At 39.9% G+C, this 19,177-nt stretch overlaps 1 protein-coding gene across 1 annotated transcript in view; it reads left to right on the forward strand.

The window, feature by feature from the left end:
* VPS13B (vacuolar protein sorting 13 homolog B) overlaps nucleotides 1-19,177 on the forward strand; it is a 1,252,356-nt gene that overhangs the window by 141,142 nt on the left and 1,092,037 nt on the right. The window contains 1 exon segment of the mRNA XM_040354774.1: nucleotides 15,985-16,250. Coding sequence (XP_040210708.1) covers nucleotides 15,985-16,250 — 266 coding nt within the window.

A 19,177-nucleotide genomic window follows, 5' to 3' on the forward strand; every position in this document is an offset into this window, starting at 1 on the left:
TGGGAATAAGTCTCCAACACTTACATGTAATATTGCAGGAACAGGGGTGCAAGTGAGGATGTAGATTGCTCGTGTCTCAATCCTGGTGATGGACAAGCAGATCAGCTGGAGGAGAGGCAGAGGCTGATGGCTGTGTAGGAGCGGTGCTGGAGCACAGTGCTCAATCCATTCAAGTGTGCCGGACGGTAGCCAACAAGGGCCAACACAAGAAAATGCAAGGTGGAAAGTCATGCAGATGTACGGCTCTCGTTCCGGAGGCGGTGACGTCAGCGGGACGGTGGCCGACAAGTGCCAATATAGTACACAACGCGTTTCAGAGCCTAGCGTCAGTCAATAGCAAGACAGCGCGCTCCTTTTTCAAGTGAGCACCGCTCCTACACAGCCATCAGCCTCTGCCTCTCCTCCAGCTGATCTGCTTGTCCATCACCAGGATTGAGACACGAGCAATCTACATCCTCACTTGCACCCCTGTTCCTGCAATATTACATGTAAGTGTTGGAGACTTATTCCCATCTATATAAATAAATCAGATGACCTAGAGGCGCTTTTTTCCTGTTTTTCTTTTTTTCAAGTTATACTGGTATACATCTTGGGTAAATCTGGCACAGGTATTAATCGGGTCAGTGCTGGAGGAATACCCTGGACTCTTGCAGGCTTGCAGTCTAATGTTTAGAACAAACATGGATAGCCTAATGCACATCAAACTTTGGCTTACTGCTGCAGGTCTTGGCAAGCTCTCTTAGTCAATAATTGGCATAGTGTCTTGAAATATGAAGTACTTTATCACCTAGTTGAGACAGCAGATTTTTCTTAAGGACCTGTGCCTACCCACTAAATCACTACCCATCCCTAAAATAGAACAAGCGCATACAAATTTCCTTTGCCACTGTCTCTTCACAGACTGATAACTTGACTATACATGGATGACATTATGGCATGGTTGAAACATACTCCTTGCACTTGTAAGTATATCGGTGTCTACGACGATGTATTTAAAAATTGATGGTTGCAAAATGACTGATTATAACGGTTTCGAAATAAACATTCTGATAAGGCTGCTTAATAAGCTATCTATGTGGCAAAGCTTGTAAGGAAATACCCACAGCGTGGTCCTGGTTCCCAAGCCCAGTTTTTCATTGTTTTCCAGAGCCTGAGTAAGCCTTGGTTTGAAATGTGCTTCATGTTTAATAGGCTCTCTTGATGTCCACTTCATTTAAAAACTGAAATAGTGATTAGAGTAGAAATAAAGTAACTTAGGCAGCTGTAGCTATTATCTACTGGAAGCTCAGATTTTCACCCATTTCTGTTGTTCGTGATTACAGGCACAGTTCATCTTTGATCACGATTTCAGTCCTGTAAAAGCAGGGTTCAAGATGAGGGATGGGCCCAGTACATCTGGTTTTAACAGCTTACAGATACGGCAACTGCCCAACATGACTATCCCAATTATTGATGATAATTGATTGGTGACATGGTCTTGAAATGAGATGATACAGGGATTAAGTAATAGTCCATGTGCTGGGATAGGAAGCACCTTTTTCTGATGGAAAATTTAATTGAAAGGATGGTTAGGCTGGGTAGTAATTTTAAACACATGTTAATGCTTCCTTGAATTTTCATTTAATCTATGGCTACTTATCTTAAAATGCATCAAAATCCATTAGACTACCTATAAGTTTTTAAAATGCAATCATATTTTAGATTGCTCATCTAGCTGAAGAAAGAAAGGACATTTTTAATTCTGAAATGAAATGCCATTGAGTTGCTTAAGCTTTTATTTAACTATAAAAAACGATATTGTTTTTAGATTGTGGGATCATTTGGCACAGTTGTAACTGGTTTAAAGTCTAACTCCAGGATATAAAAATAATGTAAATGAAGTTGCCCAGCAGGTTCAAAACTTTTACTACAGTAGTCACCTTTTTTTCCTTTTCGGTTCCCTCAAATCCCCCCACAGCACGGGTCCTCTTTCTGGTTAAATGACACTTGGGGGTTGATTTGGTAAAACTAGAGCCTGCAAAGTCTGGTGCAGTTGTGCATGGTAGCCAATCAGCTTCTAACTTCAGCTTGTTCAATTAAGGTTTGAAAAAAACAAAAAAAAACGTGTAGCTTGGGCTTGCGTTACTGCTTCACAGAACGGCGTTCACCAAGTCATTACTTTAGCAGTGAGGAAGGACCAGCCACTCCTGTATTTGTAACCTGATTTTTCTGATATCTGTAGTGTGAGAGGATATAGTGGTTGCTGTATCTTATCACCGACTTTCATAAGATTTAGAGCTGGAGATTATGATGTCAGTACAGTGCTTCTTACTGTTTCCCTTGCTGGTGAGGAAACCTGTACCTGAGGACAAGTAGTGCAATGATCTCCCTTCTGCTTCATTTATTTTCTGTATCAGATCAGATCTTTGTGTTCTGCAGCTCTCCTGCTCCTTCTTGATCATCTCCCCCCTCCCCCAAGCATCAGATCACCAGTTATCAGAGGGTCAGCTCTGACTTGACAAAGTCAGTCAAGCTACTCAACCAAGATGGCTGCTTCCACAAAGAGACACAGTGCAGAACAAGGATATGTTAAGTCGGTAACAAGGAAAATATTAGATGCATAAAGCCAACAGGCAATACTAGTTACTAGTTCTTTGCCATCTGCTTTCTTTTTTCTTGAAAGGCTAAGGGAGGTACAACTTCAACAGTTCATATCCTTTTTAACAGCAGTGTACAATATGCAGAATTATGTATTGATCAGTCAGCAATCCACTTTCATTGTTTTGACTTCTCAAAAGGGGGGGAATTCAGTTGACGTAAGTGATATACTTCTGACAACACTACTTTGTGCACTTCTCTTTTACTTGGTGACTTGCTTTAATCCCGCTGCGTTGATAAGAATGATAGCATTAGGGAAACAATTTTCAGTGGGAGATATTAGTATACTTGTGGGAAATACATTGATGTATTACTCTGTGACAGTAGATGCTGGAAGTTGTAGTTCAATGAAGAACTGCTGAGCCCTGAACTGAGTGTCTTTGATCGCAGCAGAAACATAAAAGGCTGAAACAGGAGGAGATGATTAGTTTAGTTTAGCCCACTGTGTGAGGAAACCGATATAATGTTTCCTTTTTCTATCTGCCACTGTACATTACTCAAACTGACTCTCAGCAATGGAATCATTCTCTTTCCCAACACATAATCCTCCCGTGCTTCTGTTCTATTGGCAGCACACATATTTGGAGCTTCTTTACTTGCTGTGAGTATTGAAACTTCTGTTTTGTCAAAATTTCCACTGTAAAAAAAAAAAAAGTCCTTTCTCGGTTCTCAGGTTAAAGACAACATAACTGACGCTATATATATATATATATATATATATATATATATATATATATATATATATATATATACACTGTGAAAAAGTATTGGCCCCCTTTCTGATTTTTTACTTTTATTTTTTGCATATTTGTCAGACTTAAATGACTCAGATCATTACAATTTTTATTATGCAAAGATAACCCGAGTAAATACAAAATTCAGTTTTTAAATTATGTTCATTTATTTGGGCAAAAAAAGTTGTCCAAACATGCCTGGCTTTATGTGAAAAAGTAATTGCCCCCTAAACCCAATGTCTGTGCCACCCTTGGCGGCAACAGTTGCAATCAAGCATTTGTGATAACTGGCAAGGAGTCTTTCACATTGCTGTAGAGAAATTTAGGCCCACTCTTCTTTGCAGATTTTTTTTTTAATTCAGTCGCATTGAATGGCCTGTGTAAGGTCATGATACATCATCTCAATTGGATTTAAGTCCAGGCTTTGACTAGTCCACTCCAAAACCTAAATTTTGCTTTGTTTGAACCATTTGGAGGTGGACTTTCTGTTGTGTTTCGGATCATTTTCCTGCTGCATAACCCAAGTGCACTTGAGCTTGAGGTCACAAAATGATGGTCGGACATTCTTCTTTAGGATTTTCTGATGGAGCTTAGAATTTATGGTTCTATCACTTATGGTAAGTCGTCCAGGTCCTGAAGCTGCAAAGCAGCCCCAAGCCATAAAGGTTGTTATGATGTTCTTATGAAATGCTGTATTCGTTTGTAACGGGATGTAACAGGACACACACCTTCCAAAAAATGTTTCTCTCATCAGTCCACAGAATATTTGCCTAAAAGTCTTGGGGATAATCAAGATGTTTTTTGATAAATGTGAGATGAGCCTTTGTGTTCTTTTTGGTCAACAGTGGCTTTGAACTTGGAACACTCCCATGGATGCCATTTTTGCCCAGTCTTTCTTATTGTTGAATCATGAACACTGATCTTACCTGAGGCAAGTGAGGCCTGCAGTTCTTTAGACGTTGTTCTGGGTTCTTTTATGACCTCCTGGATCAGTCGTCGTCATGCTCTTGGAGTAATTTTTGTAGGCCGGCCACTCCTGGGAGGGTTTACCAATGTTCCACGGTATCTCCATTTGTGTATAATGGCTCTTCCTGTGGTTCTCTGGAGTTCCAAAGCCTTACAAATGGCTTTGAATCCCTTCTTAGACTGAAGCATTTGCATTACTTTTGTTTCTAATCTGTCCTTGTTTTTTTTTTAGATTATGGCATGATGTGTGGCTTTTTGTGATCTGTTAGCATGCTTTTCTTTGGCAGACGGCTTCTATGTATGTGTTTTTTTTTTTTTTTTTTTTTTTTTTCTCAACAGGTCTGGCAGTAATCAGGCCTGGGCGTGGCAGGTGACATTTAACTCAGCTTTCCAACAAAATTGTGGTTAATCAGTTCATTCATCATTAAGCATGGGAGGGGGCAATTACTTTTTCACATAGGGCCAGGCAGGTTTGAACAGCTTTTTTCCCTTAATAAATTAAATGATAATTTAAAAACTGCATCTTGGATTTACTTGCGTTATCTTTGTATAATATTAAAATTAGTTTGATGCTTTGAATCGTTAGTGTGTGAAACCTCAAGAAAGGGGCAAATACTTTTTTCACAGCACTCTATATTCCTGAGGAAGAAGAGCTGATGTCTTGTTGAAACGTTGAAATAAAGTTCACCTCTCAAGACTCTCTTATGGAATATACACTCACTGACCACTTTATAAGGTACACCTTGCTAGTACTTGATTGGATCCCTTTTGCCTTTAGAACTGCCTTCATTCTTCGTGGCATAGATTCTACAAGGTGCTCTTGTTATAACAACCGAGTGGCTGGTTAACCGTTCCGGTTGTTATAACGAGAGAGCCAACTGTCGGCTCTAAAAAAAACAGTACCGGGGTGATGCATCGCCCCAGTACAACCACTTGAAGTCAAATGATGTACCAGGTACGTGATTTGGTGGCATGTGGTTAAAAACTGCTTTCTTGTATCCATACACAATATCAGCGACCTAGCATAAGAATGCTCACCAAGAGTTCTGACTTTTTGGTTATGTTTTTTTTTTTACTGTTTTTCAAATAATAAAATATTGAAAGCGGACACAGCCAGGCGACTGACAATTTGCATAGGAGGTTACTAAAGACAGCCATCAAATTTTCTCATGATGGGTTTCCTTTACAGAAGCACAATTGTTTTATGTTTTAGTCATCCCAGAATACTGGTTTGGAAACCCCTGTTCTAGAAATAAGTCTCCTTGAAATGCCAATTCTCCAGCAGCTGCTCAGGTCAGCTTGGAGAACTAAATATTGCTTTTTACTCTTTTGTAGAATGTTTATTTGGTCCTCTGAGTCAAACATGAAAAAGCAGAACTCGTACACCCCATTTCTTTTAAAGAGGTCTTGTAAGATAAAGTATCATTTCTAACATCTGCGAGCCAGTAGCCTTGTTGCTAGTCTCATATAAACTTCCATATGCATCTTTGGTTTCTCAGGAATTAATTCTGAGAAAATGTTCAAAGTGCTGGCTTGTCGGCAGTCCCCCCGACAGAACAGCACAATAGAATACCAAAAACATTTTGAGTAATTTATTTTATGTTCTTTTATTTTCCAAGGATATTCTATTAAACTGGAGCCCAGTCATTATAAAATAAAGAATATTAATTCCTAAAGATTTGTATATCTGAACTATTGCATTAAAATAGTTTTTTGATTGTCATGTTTGTTACATTAGTTAGTTGCAATAAACTCTTGTCTTATTTTCACAATCGTTTATTCATTTTAGGAGTCAAAGGTGCAGCCTCCGATCAGTTAGTTTTTTAAAATTATATATTCATTTAAATAATACATTGAAATATTTGCTAGAATTTATATTTAATAAATACAAAGTTTAAAGTTTTTTTTAAAATATAGACAGCAGTTTTGCTTCTTTTTAAATGGTGAGTGCGCTTTTATAAATGTTTCCATCAACCAATTAAGTCAAACTAAAGGCAAAACTTTTTTTTTTTTTTGGGAGGCTAGAGTAAGGAAAGGTTATGAGCCCAGTAAGGTTTATTTTTGCCGTCTTTGTCCTGTTCTGGCTATGGGACAGAAAGTGAAAGAAAAATCCCTCTAAATTGAGGGAATCTCTGCTTTCTCCAGGATGACCAGAACTAGTGTCCTCATTGAAAAATATCCCCACTCTTTCTGTAGTAGGGACAACCCATCATTTGGAATGTTCTTTTACTTTCACTTTTGAGGATAATGTTAAACAGGACAAATAAAAATGTTTTTTATACTTGACATTAGGTTTAAAACTCTAAACTGACTATACACTAGAACAGGGGTCTCCAAACTTTCTAAGCAAAGGGCCAGTTTCCTGTCTTTCAGGCTTAAAGTGACACTATAGTTTTTTTTTTTTAATTAACAGACATGTCATACTTCCCTCCACTGTGTAGGTTGTTTTGCACAGTGTGGCCCCGAACGCGTGTTTTCTGGGGACTCTCGGCTTCTCCCCGCATCAGATAACCGCCTCTGGGAAGCTTTCTCCCAAGGGGGTTACCTTGTGGGCATGCTCCAGAGTCCTGCATTCGGCGTCCATAGCTATCGAATGCAGGTCTCGACCCCGCCCCCGGTGCCACTGTCATTTGATTTATTTGACAGCAGCGGCAGCCAATGGCTGCGCTATCAATCTATCCAATGAAGAGCCGAGAACCTCGGGCAAAGATCCAACGCCTTCTCGACACGGGTCTTTTCCAGGGCTCAGGTAAGTAAAACAAGGGGAGGGGGGGATGGGGGGCCGTTAATTGTCAGATGTTTTTTCACTTCAATGCATAGGATACATTAAGGTGAAAAAACAGGAGGGTTCACGACCCCTTTAAGGGGGGCCGTACTGGCCAGTGGGAGTCGCAATGCCCCAGCATCAGTGCTCCTTCATTGGTTTTATTGGGAGGCATAGTGCCCCATGGTGTATATCCATGAGAAGAACAGTGCCCTATTTTTGGTGTCAGTAGGGGGAATAGTGCTCCATTGCTGCTGTAATTTGGTGGAATAAAGGCAAGTGAAGGGCCATGTTTGGCCCCCGGGCAACAGTTTGGAGACCACTGCACTAGCAGAACTGATTTAGAAAGTTTTGCCTTAAGTTATACTTTAAACTGGCCTTGTTTTGTAAGTTTTTATCCCAGTTTTTATTCTCTTGCTGACCATGTAACACATATGTTTGACATCCAGGAGGGTGGTCTTTACTACTAACACATGAACATCCATGGTTGTCGAGTTTTTTTTCTGTGCTGTGAGCGCGTCCATTGCGGACTGCCAGCACAGTGGCAGAGCTTTCACAGACAGCTGCTACCAGTCTCGGTTTGTGATTGGGCGTCTGTCCTGTCAGAGTGCAGAGTAACAGCTAGTTACAATGATCTCATGATCCTGAAGGTCTTCCTACCCTGGGAAGGGGTTAATCCTGCTACTAACAGGATTTTTTAATTCCTATGGCTCCTGTAAAAAATACTAGTGCAAGGGAGATAGTAGGGGATGTATTCATTTGTATGGCCCAAATTATTGCTATAAAGCAATAAATAGTTGTTGTTTTCACATCTCCTTTAGATAAGAGAAACAGCTGTTTGTAGAAATAGACAAATTTAGGCCTTTGTTAAAGGGCTTTAGTTCACTTAAAGTGGTTGTAAAGTCAAAAGGTTTTTAATCTGTCAAATGTCAAATACAAGTCATAAGGAGGTCAACTGCAGATATACCTGTCAATGAATTCTGATCTCACAATTGTCTCAAAGAATCTCAAATGCAGACTGAATGCACCTGAAAGTATGGGCGATTTGCCCATTAAAATCCTACGCAGTCCAGACTTCAATTTTATATATGTTTTTTTAACAAAGACTTCTGTGTTTGGTGGGTAATGTGAATAATGGTAATCTGATTATTAAACTATTGGTGTATACCATTAAGTGCTTTGACTTTGTCTGGCTGATAGGTGCACTTAATTGCAAACTGTTATTTATTTATTTAATTGTGAATATCCTGCATGGCAGAGGTCAGTGCAGTATCGCTATGGTAGTGTGTGGGTTTATAATACCTGAAATGTTTGGAAGCAAGATAAATGTGTGTATGTGTTTAAATGCATATAAATATACATAGCACAGCTGCACCATTTACACATTTAATTGATCTATTTAGGTTGTTTGGACTCTGTTCTTTTCTTTAGATTTCAAACATTTCTTCCACATGACAGGTTTTGTATAGTTAACCCTTTAAACCATAATGCCTAAAAAGTATACAAAATATTTTTGATGTTTTCTCCTGTTTCAACCCCACATTTTGTATAAATTGCATTTGCTATATGCAAAGTAGAAGGAATGATACATTGTTTACGATTGGAAATTGTCTCTAGTTTTGCATTAGTGTATTGCGGAAACACACAATATATGGTGGTGCCATCTGTGTAGTGTATTGTGGAAACAGACAATATATGGTGGTGCCATCTGTGAAATAAATGCATCTGGTTGATTTGGCTGACCTAATAACCCACCTCTGTGTGCATATGGCAATGCACTGGAGCAGTGTGAAGGAGACCTAAAACACACTTGGCGACAGTTTCTTTCAATCCGGGCTATTTCTGACTCTTCTCTCCATCTAAAAATTTTCTTTTTAAAAGATAAGAACACACCAACTGACAGAAATAGTAAGAAAGGGATAGAAAAAAAAGGAAACAGAGAGAGAAGGGAGGGAGGGGGGGGGGGGGAGGGTAAGGAGGGCCCCTCCCTTTCCCTCCCCCCCTTTTTTTATTTTTTATTATCCTCCCAGACTGCATGCCAATCAGCTTTTTAAAATGCGATTTACTTATTCAATTTTGGCTGTTCTTCTTATACAAAAAGATGTACATCGCCCATTAGGGCTATTAATATTTCAGACATTATTTGTAAATGATGTAACCTTACTTTGAATCTTAATAAAAATTTATTGAAAGAGAAAATTTTCTTTTTTTGCACTAAAATTAAGGCTAGTTTACACTTGCATTGAAACATGGCTTTGGACATGCTTTGTTAAAGCTCTCTGAATGCCAGTCAAAGCCCCTTTCACTAAATAAAATGGTTACCTTACAGTCTTGTTTACACCTTGCTTTTTCTTGGTGCTTCGATGAGACTTTGGTGAGGTTTTGGTGGAGCTTCGATGGGGGCTTTGATGTGGCTCTGTAGGGTTTCAAGTGAGCTTTGCCATAGACTTCTATGAAGGCTTTATACAAAAACAAAATAAATCCGCGCTATCCTGACAGTAAGCAGCTACAAACAATCCAGTGAACAAAGGAAAACAACAAACACAACATACAAAATTGTAGCGTTAATAATGTGATAAGACACTGATTGTCTATATAAAAACACCAAGCGACAAGTGTATATAACTCTATTAAAGAAAAAAAGTCCAAATAATGTCTTTAATGGCGAAAACTTTATAGGTGGATGAGACTGGGTGCAAATGTTCCAGATCAATAATGATTCCCACTGAACTTGACGTACAATTGTGAGATACCCGCCACCAAAAAAAAGGGAGGCTTAACAGATATATTGCACCCTAATTAGCCTACGCCCAGAGGGTCAATAAAGCTGAGTGTGTATATAAAGGATGTATACTCTGTTCCTTGCTGTTACATCCTTTATATACACACTCAGCTTTATTGACCCTCTGGGCATAGGCTCATTAGGGTGCAATATATCTGGTAAGCCTCCCTTTTTTTTGGTGGCGGGCAGGGCTTTTTTTCAGGGGGAACTTGGGGGAACTCAGTTCCACCACCTCTGGCTCAGACCCTTTGGTGCCTGCTCACTACAATCACTTGTAAACACAGAAGTCTGGACTTTTTTTCTTTAATATAGTTATATACACTTGTCACTTGGTGTTTTTAGCGCAACAATTTTGTATGTTCTATGAAGGCTTTGAAGACGCTTTGAAGCACAACTAAAGCGACATAGGTTATAAATTTTGAAGCAAAACAAGGTGTAAACAGGACTGTAAGCTAACCATTTTATTTAGTGACCGGGGCTTTGACTAGCATTCAGAGAGCTTTAACAAAGCGTGTCTGAAGCCTTGTTTTGAAGAAAAGTGTAAACTAACCGTTAATGTGTGTTGAAGCCGAAGCAAGTGTAAATGGGATCTTACTTGGAACCCCCAAACATTATATATATATATATATATATATATATATATATATATATATATATATATATATATATATATTAATTAGCCACTCGGATCACTTCTCCCAGATAGGGACTCATTGGCTGAAGAGATCGATACTGGAATGATACTTGTAGGTGCAGGCATCATCCCGGCATAGCCACTGAAATGGGAGAACGTCCATGTACTCACAAAAGTGAGTACACCCCTCACATTTTTGTAAATATTTTATTATACAGTGGGGCAAAAAAGTATTTAGTCAGCCACCAATTGTGCAAGTTCTCCCACTTAAAAAGATGATAGAGGCCTGTAATTGTCATCATAGGTATACCTCAACTATGAGAGACAAAATGTGGAAACAAAACCAGACAATCACATTGTCTGATTTGGAAAGAATTTATTTGCAAATTGTGGTGGAAAACAAGTATTTGATCACCTACAAACAAGCAATAATTCTGGCTCTCGCAGACCTGTATTTTCTTCTTTAAGAGGCTCCTCTGTCCTCCACTCATTACCTGTATTAATGGCACCGGTTTGAACTTGTTATCAGTATAAAAGACACCAGTCCACAACCTCAAACAGTAACACTCCAAACTCCACTATGGTGAAGACCAAGAGCTGTCGAAGGACACCAGAAACAAAATTGTAGACCTGCACCAGGCTGGGAAGACTGAATCTGCAATAGGCAAGCAGCTTGGTGTGAAGAATTCAACTGTGGGAGCAATAATTAGAAAATGAAAGACATACAAGACCAAGATCTCACCCGTGGGGTCAAAATGATCACAAGAATGGTGAACAAAAATCCCAGAACTACACGGGGGGGACCTAGTAAATGACCTGCAGAGAGCTGGGACCAACATAACAAAGGCTACCATCAGTAACACCAGGGACTCGGATCCTGCAGTGCCAGACGTGTCCCCCCACTTAAGCCAGTACATGTCCGGGCCCATCTGAGGTTTGCTAGAGAGCATTTAGATGATCCAGAAAAGGATTGGGAGAATGTCATATGGTCAGATAAAACCAATGTAGAACTGTTTGGTAGAAACACAACTCGTCGTGTTTGGAGGAGAGAGAATGCTGAGTTGCAACCAAAGAATACCATACCTATTGTGAAGCATGGGGGTGGCAACATCATGCTTTGAGGCTGTTTCTCTGCAAAGGGACTGATCCGTGTACATGAATGAATGGGTCCATGTATCGTGAGATTTTGATTGCAAACCTCCTCCCATCAGCAACGGCATTGAAGATGAAACGTGGCTGAGTCTTTCAGCATGACAATGATCCCAAACACACCGCCCGGGCAATGAAGGAGTGGCTTCGTAAGAAGCATTTCAAGGTCCTGGAGTGGCCTAGCCATTCTCCAGAGCTCAACCCCATAGAAAACCTTTGGAGGGTTTTGAAAGTCCGTGTTGCCCAGCGACAGCCCAAAAACATCACTGCTCTAGAGGAGATCTGCATGGAGGAATGGGCCAACATACCAGAAACAGTGTGTGACAACCTTGTGAAGACTTACAGAAAACGTTTGACCTCTGTCATTGCCAACAAAGGATATATAACAAGTATTGAGTTGAACTTTTGATATTGACCAAATACTTATTTTCCACCATAATTTGCAAATAAATTCTTTCCAAATCAGACAATGTGATTGTCTGGATTTTTTTCCAAATTTTGTCTCTTAGTTGAGGTATACATATGATAACAATTACAAGCCTCTCTCATCTTTTTAAATGGGGGAACTGGCACAATTGGTGGCTGACTAAATACTTTTTTGTGTCACTGTATCTTTTAATGTGACAACACTAAAGAAATTACATTTTGCTACAATGTAAAGTAGTGAGTGTACAGCTTGTATATCGGTGTAAATTTTCTGTCACCTCAAAATAACACACATCCATTAATGCCTAAATTGCTGGCAACAAAACTGAGTACACCCCTAATTGAAAATGCTCAATTAGCCATTTCCCTCCACGGTGTCATGTGATTAATTAGTGTTGCAAGGTCTCAGGTGTTAATGGAGAGCAGGTGTGTTAAATTTGGTGTCATCGCCCTCACTCTCTTATACTGGTCACTGGAAGTTCAACATGGAACTCTCTGAGGATCTGAAAAAAAAGTTTTTGTGTGAATTTCTGGTACTGTAATCTTGCTATGTCTCATGAGATTACAGTAACGGGGTGTTCTCTACTGTTCGAAGCGTTTATAGATCGCTTAACTTTACAAAAGGAGAAGCGATCTACACTGCTTCATAAGCGAGAACGATCTCCACTGTGAATGCCGGAGAGCGGAGCAGTGGATATTTTTCACTGCTTCATAAACGGACACATAAACACGTGAACCATATCACCATCTAATGCCGCGTACACACGATTGGATATTCTGATCATGTGTACTCTTCTAGATTGTAAGCTCTAACGAGCAGGGCCCTCTGATCCCTCCTGTATTGAATTGTATTGTGATTGTACTGTCTTACATCATGTAAAGCGCTGCACAAACTGTTGGTGCTATATAAATTCTGTATAATAAATAATAATGTGTAGCTCCATCCGAGTTTTTTTTCAACGGAAAGTCCGATGAATTCCATCGGAGTTTAGATTTAGAACTGTTCTATTTTTCTCCGATGGAATGTTGTCGGAATTCTGTTGTGATTTGGCCAGGCAAAATCCCGATCGTGTGTAGGCGGCATAAGGCATTCACATAACAGTTCAAGTACTCTGGCAGAAAACTTCCATTTGGACTTTTCAACCTAATTAATAATGTGACTACGACCTACTGTGGGTATATTTTATCCTACAAACAAAAGCAAACCCGGTCTGTTTTTCATTCATTTTAGTATTTCCATGTGGATATTGAGAGTTGGGTGGCTTTTTATGACCCTTGTATCCTGATTTGCCCCTCCACTCCAACTTTGCTAGGAAAAAAAACTAAATTAAGAGAAATAGCTAACACTTCTGGCTAGGGTCGTCAGTTTGAATCCCAACCATGGCACTACCTGCACAGAGTTTGAATGTTCTCCCTGTTCTTACATGGGTTTCCTCCTACACGCCAAAAGACAGTTGGTTCTGTCTAAAAAGAGGCTCTAGAATGTATGAATGTGTGTTAGGGACCTTAGACTGTCAGCTCCTCGAGGGCAGGGGCTAATTTTAATGTGAATGTAATAAATATATGTGTAAAGTTATGCATACATTTATGGCACTATAAAAAGTTTATCAGTGAGGTCCTACAAATGACAATTGTTATCTGTGTACAGGAACAACAAAAATGTAGCTCACATGTTGCAGTATGACCTCTCAAAATTTCCACCACACCTCCCTTTTTTTTTTAAACCACAGCTTGCCTTTATAAATTTTATATTTGTAAGCCAAAGTTTGCAGAGGCTTGGCTTGCTTGAGTTTTAATATTTTGGTTACTTTTTTAAGGTTTTGTTTCCCTAAATGGCCTCTTTAATTGTAATTTGGAGGTTATTGGCTCCAAATCAAGATAAGTAAAATAGCTGAATGACCTGTGAATTATTTTAACCCACGTGGCAGAACCTCTGGCTGTAGAGGGTTAAAACAACTTGGTATGTAAGTTGTCTTTCTGCACACAAATGAGGTCATTCCTGTGTCTTGGCAAACAGCTGTGCTCTCCCTAACCTTTACTTTCAAGGTTTGAAGGTAGTTCATTATATGTCTGTCAAAAGTGATCTTTTTCTGATCTAGAAGCAACAAGCAGGAACAGTTTAATTGCTCTTTCACCCCTACAGTGGTAAGTTGTCTTGCTAGTCAGAGGTGATGTCAATGATGATGTTTGTGTGTGTGTGTGTGAGATGTGTTTGTTTGACTATGCTTATATATGGAGAAGAAGAAGGAAACCTGCAGTAGTTCCATAGCAGAGGAAATTTTACCTTTCATCTAATGCAGATGTTGCCACATTTCCTGACTTTTTTTTTTTTTTTTCTAAGAACAACATAACTGGTATATAATGTAAAATATGTGTGTGTGTGTGGGCGGGGTGTACTGCTTCTGTTGATTTCTACACTCCTGCTAACGAATGGAATGAGCAGCTACCCACCTAACCAAAGTAACTAAGTCTTGGTGTACTCCCAGCCCATCTGTCACACAGATTCACTCTACAAGTAATAGATTTAGGAGAACTCATGTTCTGACCTAATTTTTAACAACATTGGAGGAGTGAGAGAGAAGTTCATTTGAAGCTCACATGGGTGTCTTTAACCTCCTTTGGATGGCAGATATGTGGATATGTTTCCTAAAGCCCCTTTCACACGGGCGGATCATGTCCAGCTGTCTTTTTTTTTTTTTTTTAGACTGACCTGATCGGCACTATTCATTGCCCTCTATGGAGTGGCAGATGTGAATGGACATGTGTCCTTTTACACCCGCCGTCATCCAATCCTACTTGCTAAAAACAGATGGCAGGGGGATCCATTCCCCATCCATCTGGCAGATCGAATGACAGTGGGATGAAAATTGATGGGCAGTCCTTTACATCTGACCGCCCATAAAGGAAAGTGGGCTGTGTTCATGTCCTCTCTGCAATAATATGCTATCCGCCTGCTCAGCGGGAATCTGGGTACAGATCCCCTTTTGAGCAGGCCGATTTGCTGGCCGAGTCTGCTCCTGTGAAAGAGCCCATATATGCAATTTTTTTAGATAGCTGAGCCTGGCTTGTCTGGAGCTGCAAAGCTGCCATGCAGTTTTAATATTTTTAATTTATGTATTTTTGTTGGCACGTAACACTTGTACATGGCAATGTATTTCAGTTGCTATATATATATATATATATATATATATATATATATATATATATATATATATATATATATATATATATATATATATATATATATATATATATATATATATATATATATATATATATATATATATATATATATATGTATGTGTGTGTGTGTGTATATGTGTGTATATATATATATATATATATATATATAGTTCTAGCATTTATCTTGTATTCCTCAACAAAGTGGTGCAAATAAATAAAAAAAAGCATCACGTACAGTACTCCATTTTCTCTGAACAAAGGGGTACACATATACTTTGAAAAGGTGCATGCACGACTTTGGTTCGACTTTTGATTGGGCTTTGATTCATAGAATGTAAAGTCAGATCACAATCATTATTATTATACAGGATTTATATAGCGCCAACAGTTTACGCAGCACTTTACAATATAAAGGGAGACAAAATGGTTACAATACAATAAAATACAAGAGGATTAAGAGGGCCCTGCTCAGAAGAGCTTACAATCTAACAATCATGCTCCAAAGTCCCACTGGGAATCGTTTAAATGGAGCCTAAAGCTCTGTTATTGAGCCTCTCACTGAGACACAGCACACGGAGTAGTGTGATCATGGGGCTACCCCAAAAAAATATGCCATTCATTGAAACTGATGCATTTTATAACTTGTATATGATGGTGTAGTTTGTGTACACAGCACGTTGTAGATGGTTCATTGTATATTTTTTTACAGGAACTGAGGAAGAGCTGGTAGCAGGAATACAGTATCCGGCGCAAGAGATGTACGCTATGCAAGATGATGATGAACAGCAGGGTTGGGTGTCATGGGCCTGGTCTTTTGTTCCTGCTATTGTCAGTTCTGGTGATGATGATGATGGAGAAGGTGGCTACATGGGATCAGAAGACGGAAATGCATTCCAAGGAACAAAGTCTCAGCTGTCCAAAGATCCAGTTGTCTCCATAGGTTTTTACTGCACAAAGGCCACTGTAACTTTTAAGGTAGGTATGCAGTATTTATTGACTTTCTGACTTTATTGCAAAGCAAAATGTGGTAGAGTCATCAATAGCTTGTTGCTAGGGATGAGGTTCAGGTCAACTATAAAGCCTTGTACACACGATCGGATATTTGATGGAATCTAATCCAATGGATTTTTTTTGTCGGATATCCGATGGAGCTGACTTTTATCAGTCTTGCCTACACACCATCGGTCAAAAATCCGACCGTGCCAAAACGCGGTGACATAAAACACTACAACGTGCTGAGAAAAATGAAGTCCAATGCTTCCGAGCATGCATGGATTTTTGACCGATGGACTTACACACAGACGATCGTTTTTTTTGTGGGACCCACACACGATCAGTTTGTCCAGTGAAAACAGTTTATCGTGTGTACAGGGCTTTAGTTGTTCCCAAACCTTTGTAATTTGTGATTGGAGAAGACTGCAGGGAGAGTTAGGTGCTACTGATTGCTGAAAACTACTTTTACCAGTGTCACAGGCATATTTGCAGTGTGTTGGACAGTCTTGTAGCAGGTTAGGGAGAGATCAGAGTTTTTCCAAGGAGGGTTAGATTCTGTTGGTGATTGCTAAAAAAAATTATTTACACTGAGTTGCAGGTGCACTGTGTGTTGGATAGTCCTTTATCAAATTGGAGAAAGTCTTTTCAGGTATATATTTTTTGTATGCGTCAGCAACAACTTCAGTTGCTGTTTAGCTGCTTCCTTGCTTTTTATTGAGCGTTGGGCTTTAGTAAAAGTGCTTAAAGGGGGTGTAAAGTATAAAAATTTTTTACCTTAATACCTTCTTTGCGTTAAGGTAAAAAATGTTTCGGTGTCAGCCTAGCCCCCTCATCCCCCTCTTTACTTACCCAAGACCTAATTCGATCCAGCGCAGTGCACGTCTGCAGATGTTTTTTCCCCTGACCTCTGGGTCTCGCTGGCATTGTTGGGGCATCGGGAGCCATCAATCAAAGCTAGTGACGAGAAAGCAGGGGGCCCGGCCCGTGTCCCACTGTCTGTCAATGGCCAGAGAGGAGGTGCCAGGAGCACTGGCGGGGGACCCAAAAAGAGAAGGGTTCCCGCCTGCTGTGAGTGATTACATTGCACAGAGTAGGTAAGATTGGACATATTTGTTATTATGTTTTATTTTAATTTTGTATTACCTTTACAACCCCTTTAAAGTGGTTCTGAAGGCAGAAGTTTTTTTTATCGTTATGCATTAAGATAAAAAAACCTTCAGTGTGCAGCAGCCCCCCTAGTACTTGCCTGAGCCCTATCTCGATCCAGTGATGTTTCACGAGAGCCTTAGCTGTCCGGGACTCTTGATTGGCAGAGACACAGCAATGGGTGCCTATGGCTCCTGCTGCTTTCAATCAAAGTCAATAAACCAATCAGGAAAGAGGGGGTAGGGCAGAGCCGCAGCTCCGTGTCTGAATGGACTGGCACTTGCAGGAAGCTAGAAAAAGTCCTGCAAGCAGCGTTTTTGGGGTGGTGGAGGAGCGGTGTATACACCGCTCCTCCACCACCCTGCCCATTGAAATGAATGGGCAGCGCAGCCGAAGTGCCTGCAAAGCGATACAGCAGTGGCATTAACCCCTTCTTTGGCTGCTCAGGAGTCTGTTGCTCAGCAAAGTACAGGAGCTTTTTTTCAGGCAGATTTTGCCAATGTATTTTTTTTATTATTCATAGACTTCAGTGGAGCGCAACAAAAAAAACACTTTTTTTCCCAAGTACTCCCATAATGAAAGTTTGTGGCCAAAAAACACACATTCCTACCCCGAAGAAGCCCCTATACTGCAAATTGCTCCTAACATGAGCACAAAAATGCCTTTAAAATCATTTGACTACCCTACACTCAAGTGTGAATGTAGCTGAATTGTGTTGGGTAATCTTTAGAATTATTTATTTTTCAATGCAATACAAAAAAAAAAAATCTAGACCTCAATACATGCCTGTAATTCATACGCATGACTCTCCCATGAACTATTTTAAAGTGGTTATAAAGGCTGAATGTTTTTTACCTTCATGAATTTTATACATTAAGTTAAAAAACCTTCAGCGTACAGCTCCCCCCTCAGCTCAATTTTGATCCAGCAATTTGCACAAGACCCGAGGCTCTCCTGAGGCTCTCCCGGGTCTCTCCCTCCTGATTGGCTGAGATGGCTCCCGCTGCTGTCAATAACCAGTGAGGGGGGGGGAGGGCTGAGTCGCGCTCTGTGTCTTATGGACACAGAGCCAGCTCAGGAGCGAGCACGCACGAGTGCCCCCACAGCAAGTAGTTTGCTGTGAGGGCACTCAGCAAGGAAGAGGGGCCCAGAGCGCTGGCAGGGACCCGAGAAAAGCAGGTAAGTGAATATATATACGAACACTTTACGCATTTGTCCCAAAAATAAGTACTCGTCAATATATTTGTAGTACTACACATCTCAGTGTTTCCATTTCTGTCTCTGATTAACAAGCTCTCTTCCCACACTGTAATGTGCATTGTGAGTAGCAGTTCTGCTGCTTTTTAACACCTCCTACCCTCGGATGACCTGCAACAAATTAACAAACATCCAACAGGAAAGAGAAGTTACATCTGCAATGAAATGTTCTGTATGAGATTCACATGTTGCATTGAGATGGAAAACATTAGCTTTCATTGTTCTCGTTTCTAGCAAAGAATGTATGGAATTAATTTGTGGTTTATTTTTTGGTATTAAAAAAAGGGGGTTATATTTCTGCATTAGCATTTGGAGTGGTTGATACCCTTCCAGCGCAAAGAGAAAAAACATGCCAAATTAAACGTAACATTTTCCTAATACTGTTGAAAATTGTTCTTGTAATGTTTGAGTTCTTTTAATCAATTAATTGCTTTTCCTCTGCAGTAATTGCTGACAGCTGATGAGGAGGAAAGAGGGAATTTGTGCTATATATATAAAGCTAACTT

Source organism: Rana temporaria, chromosome 5, assembly GCF_905171775.1.
Source record: "Rana temporaria chromosome 5, aRanTem1.1, whole genome shotgun sequence".
In the NCBI taxonomy this organism is placed as follows: Eukaryota; Metazoa; Chordata; class Amphibia; order Anura; family Ranidae; genus Rana; species Rana temporaria.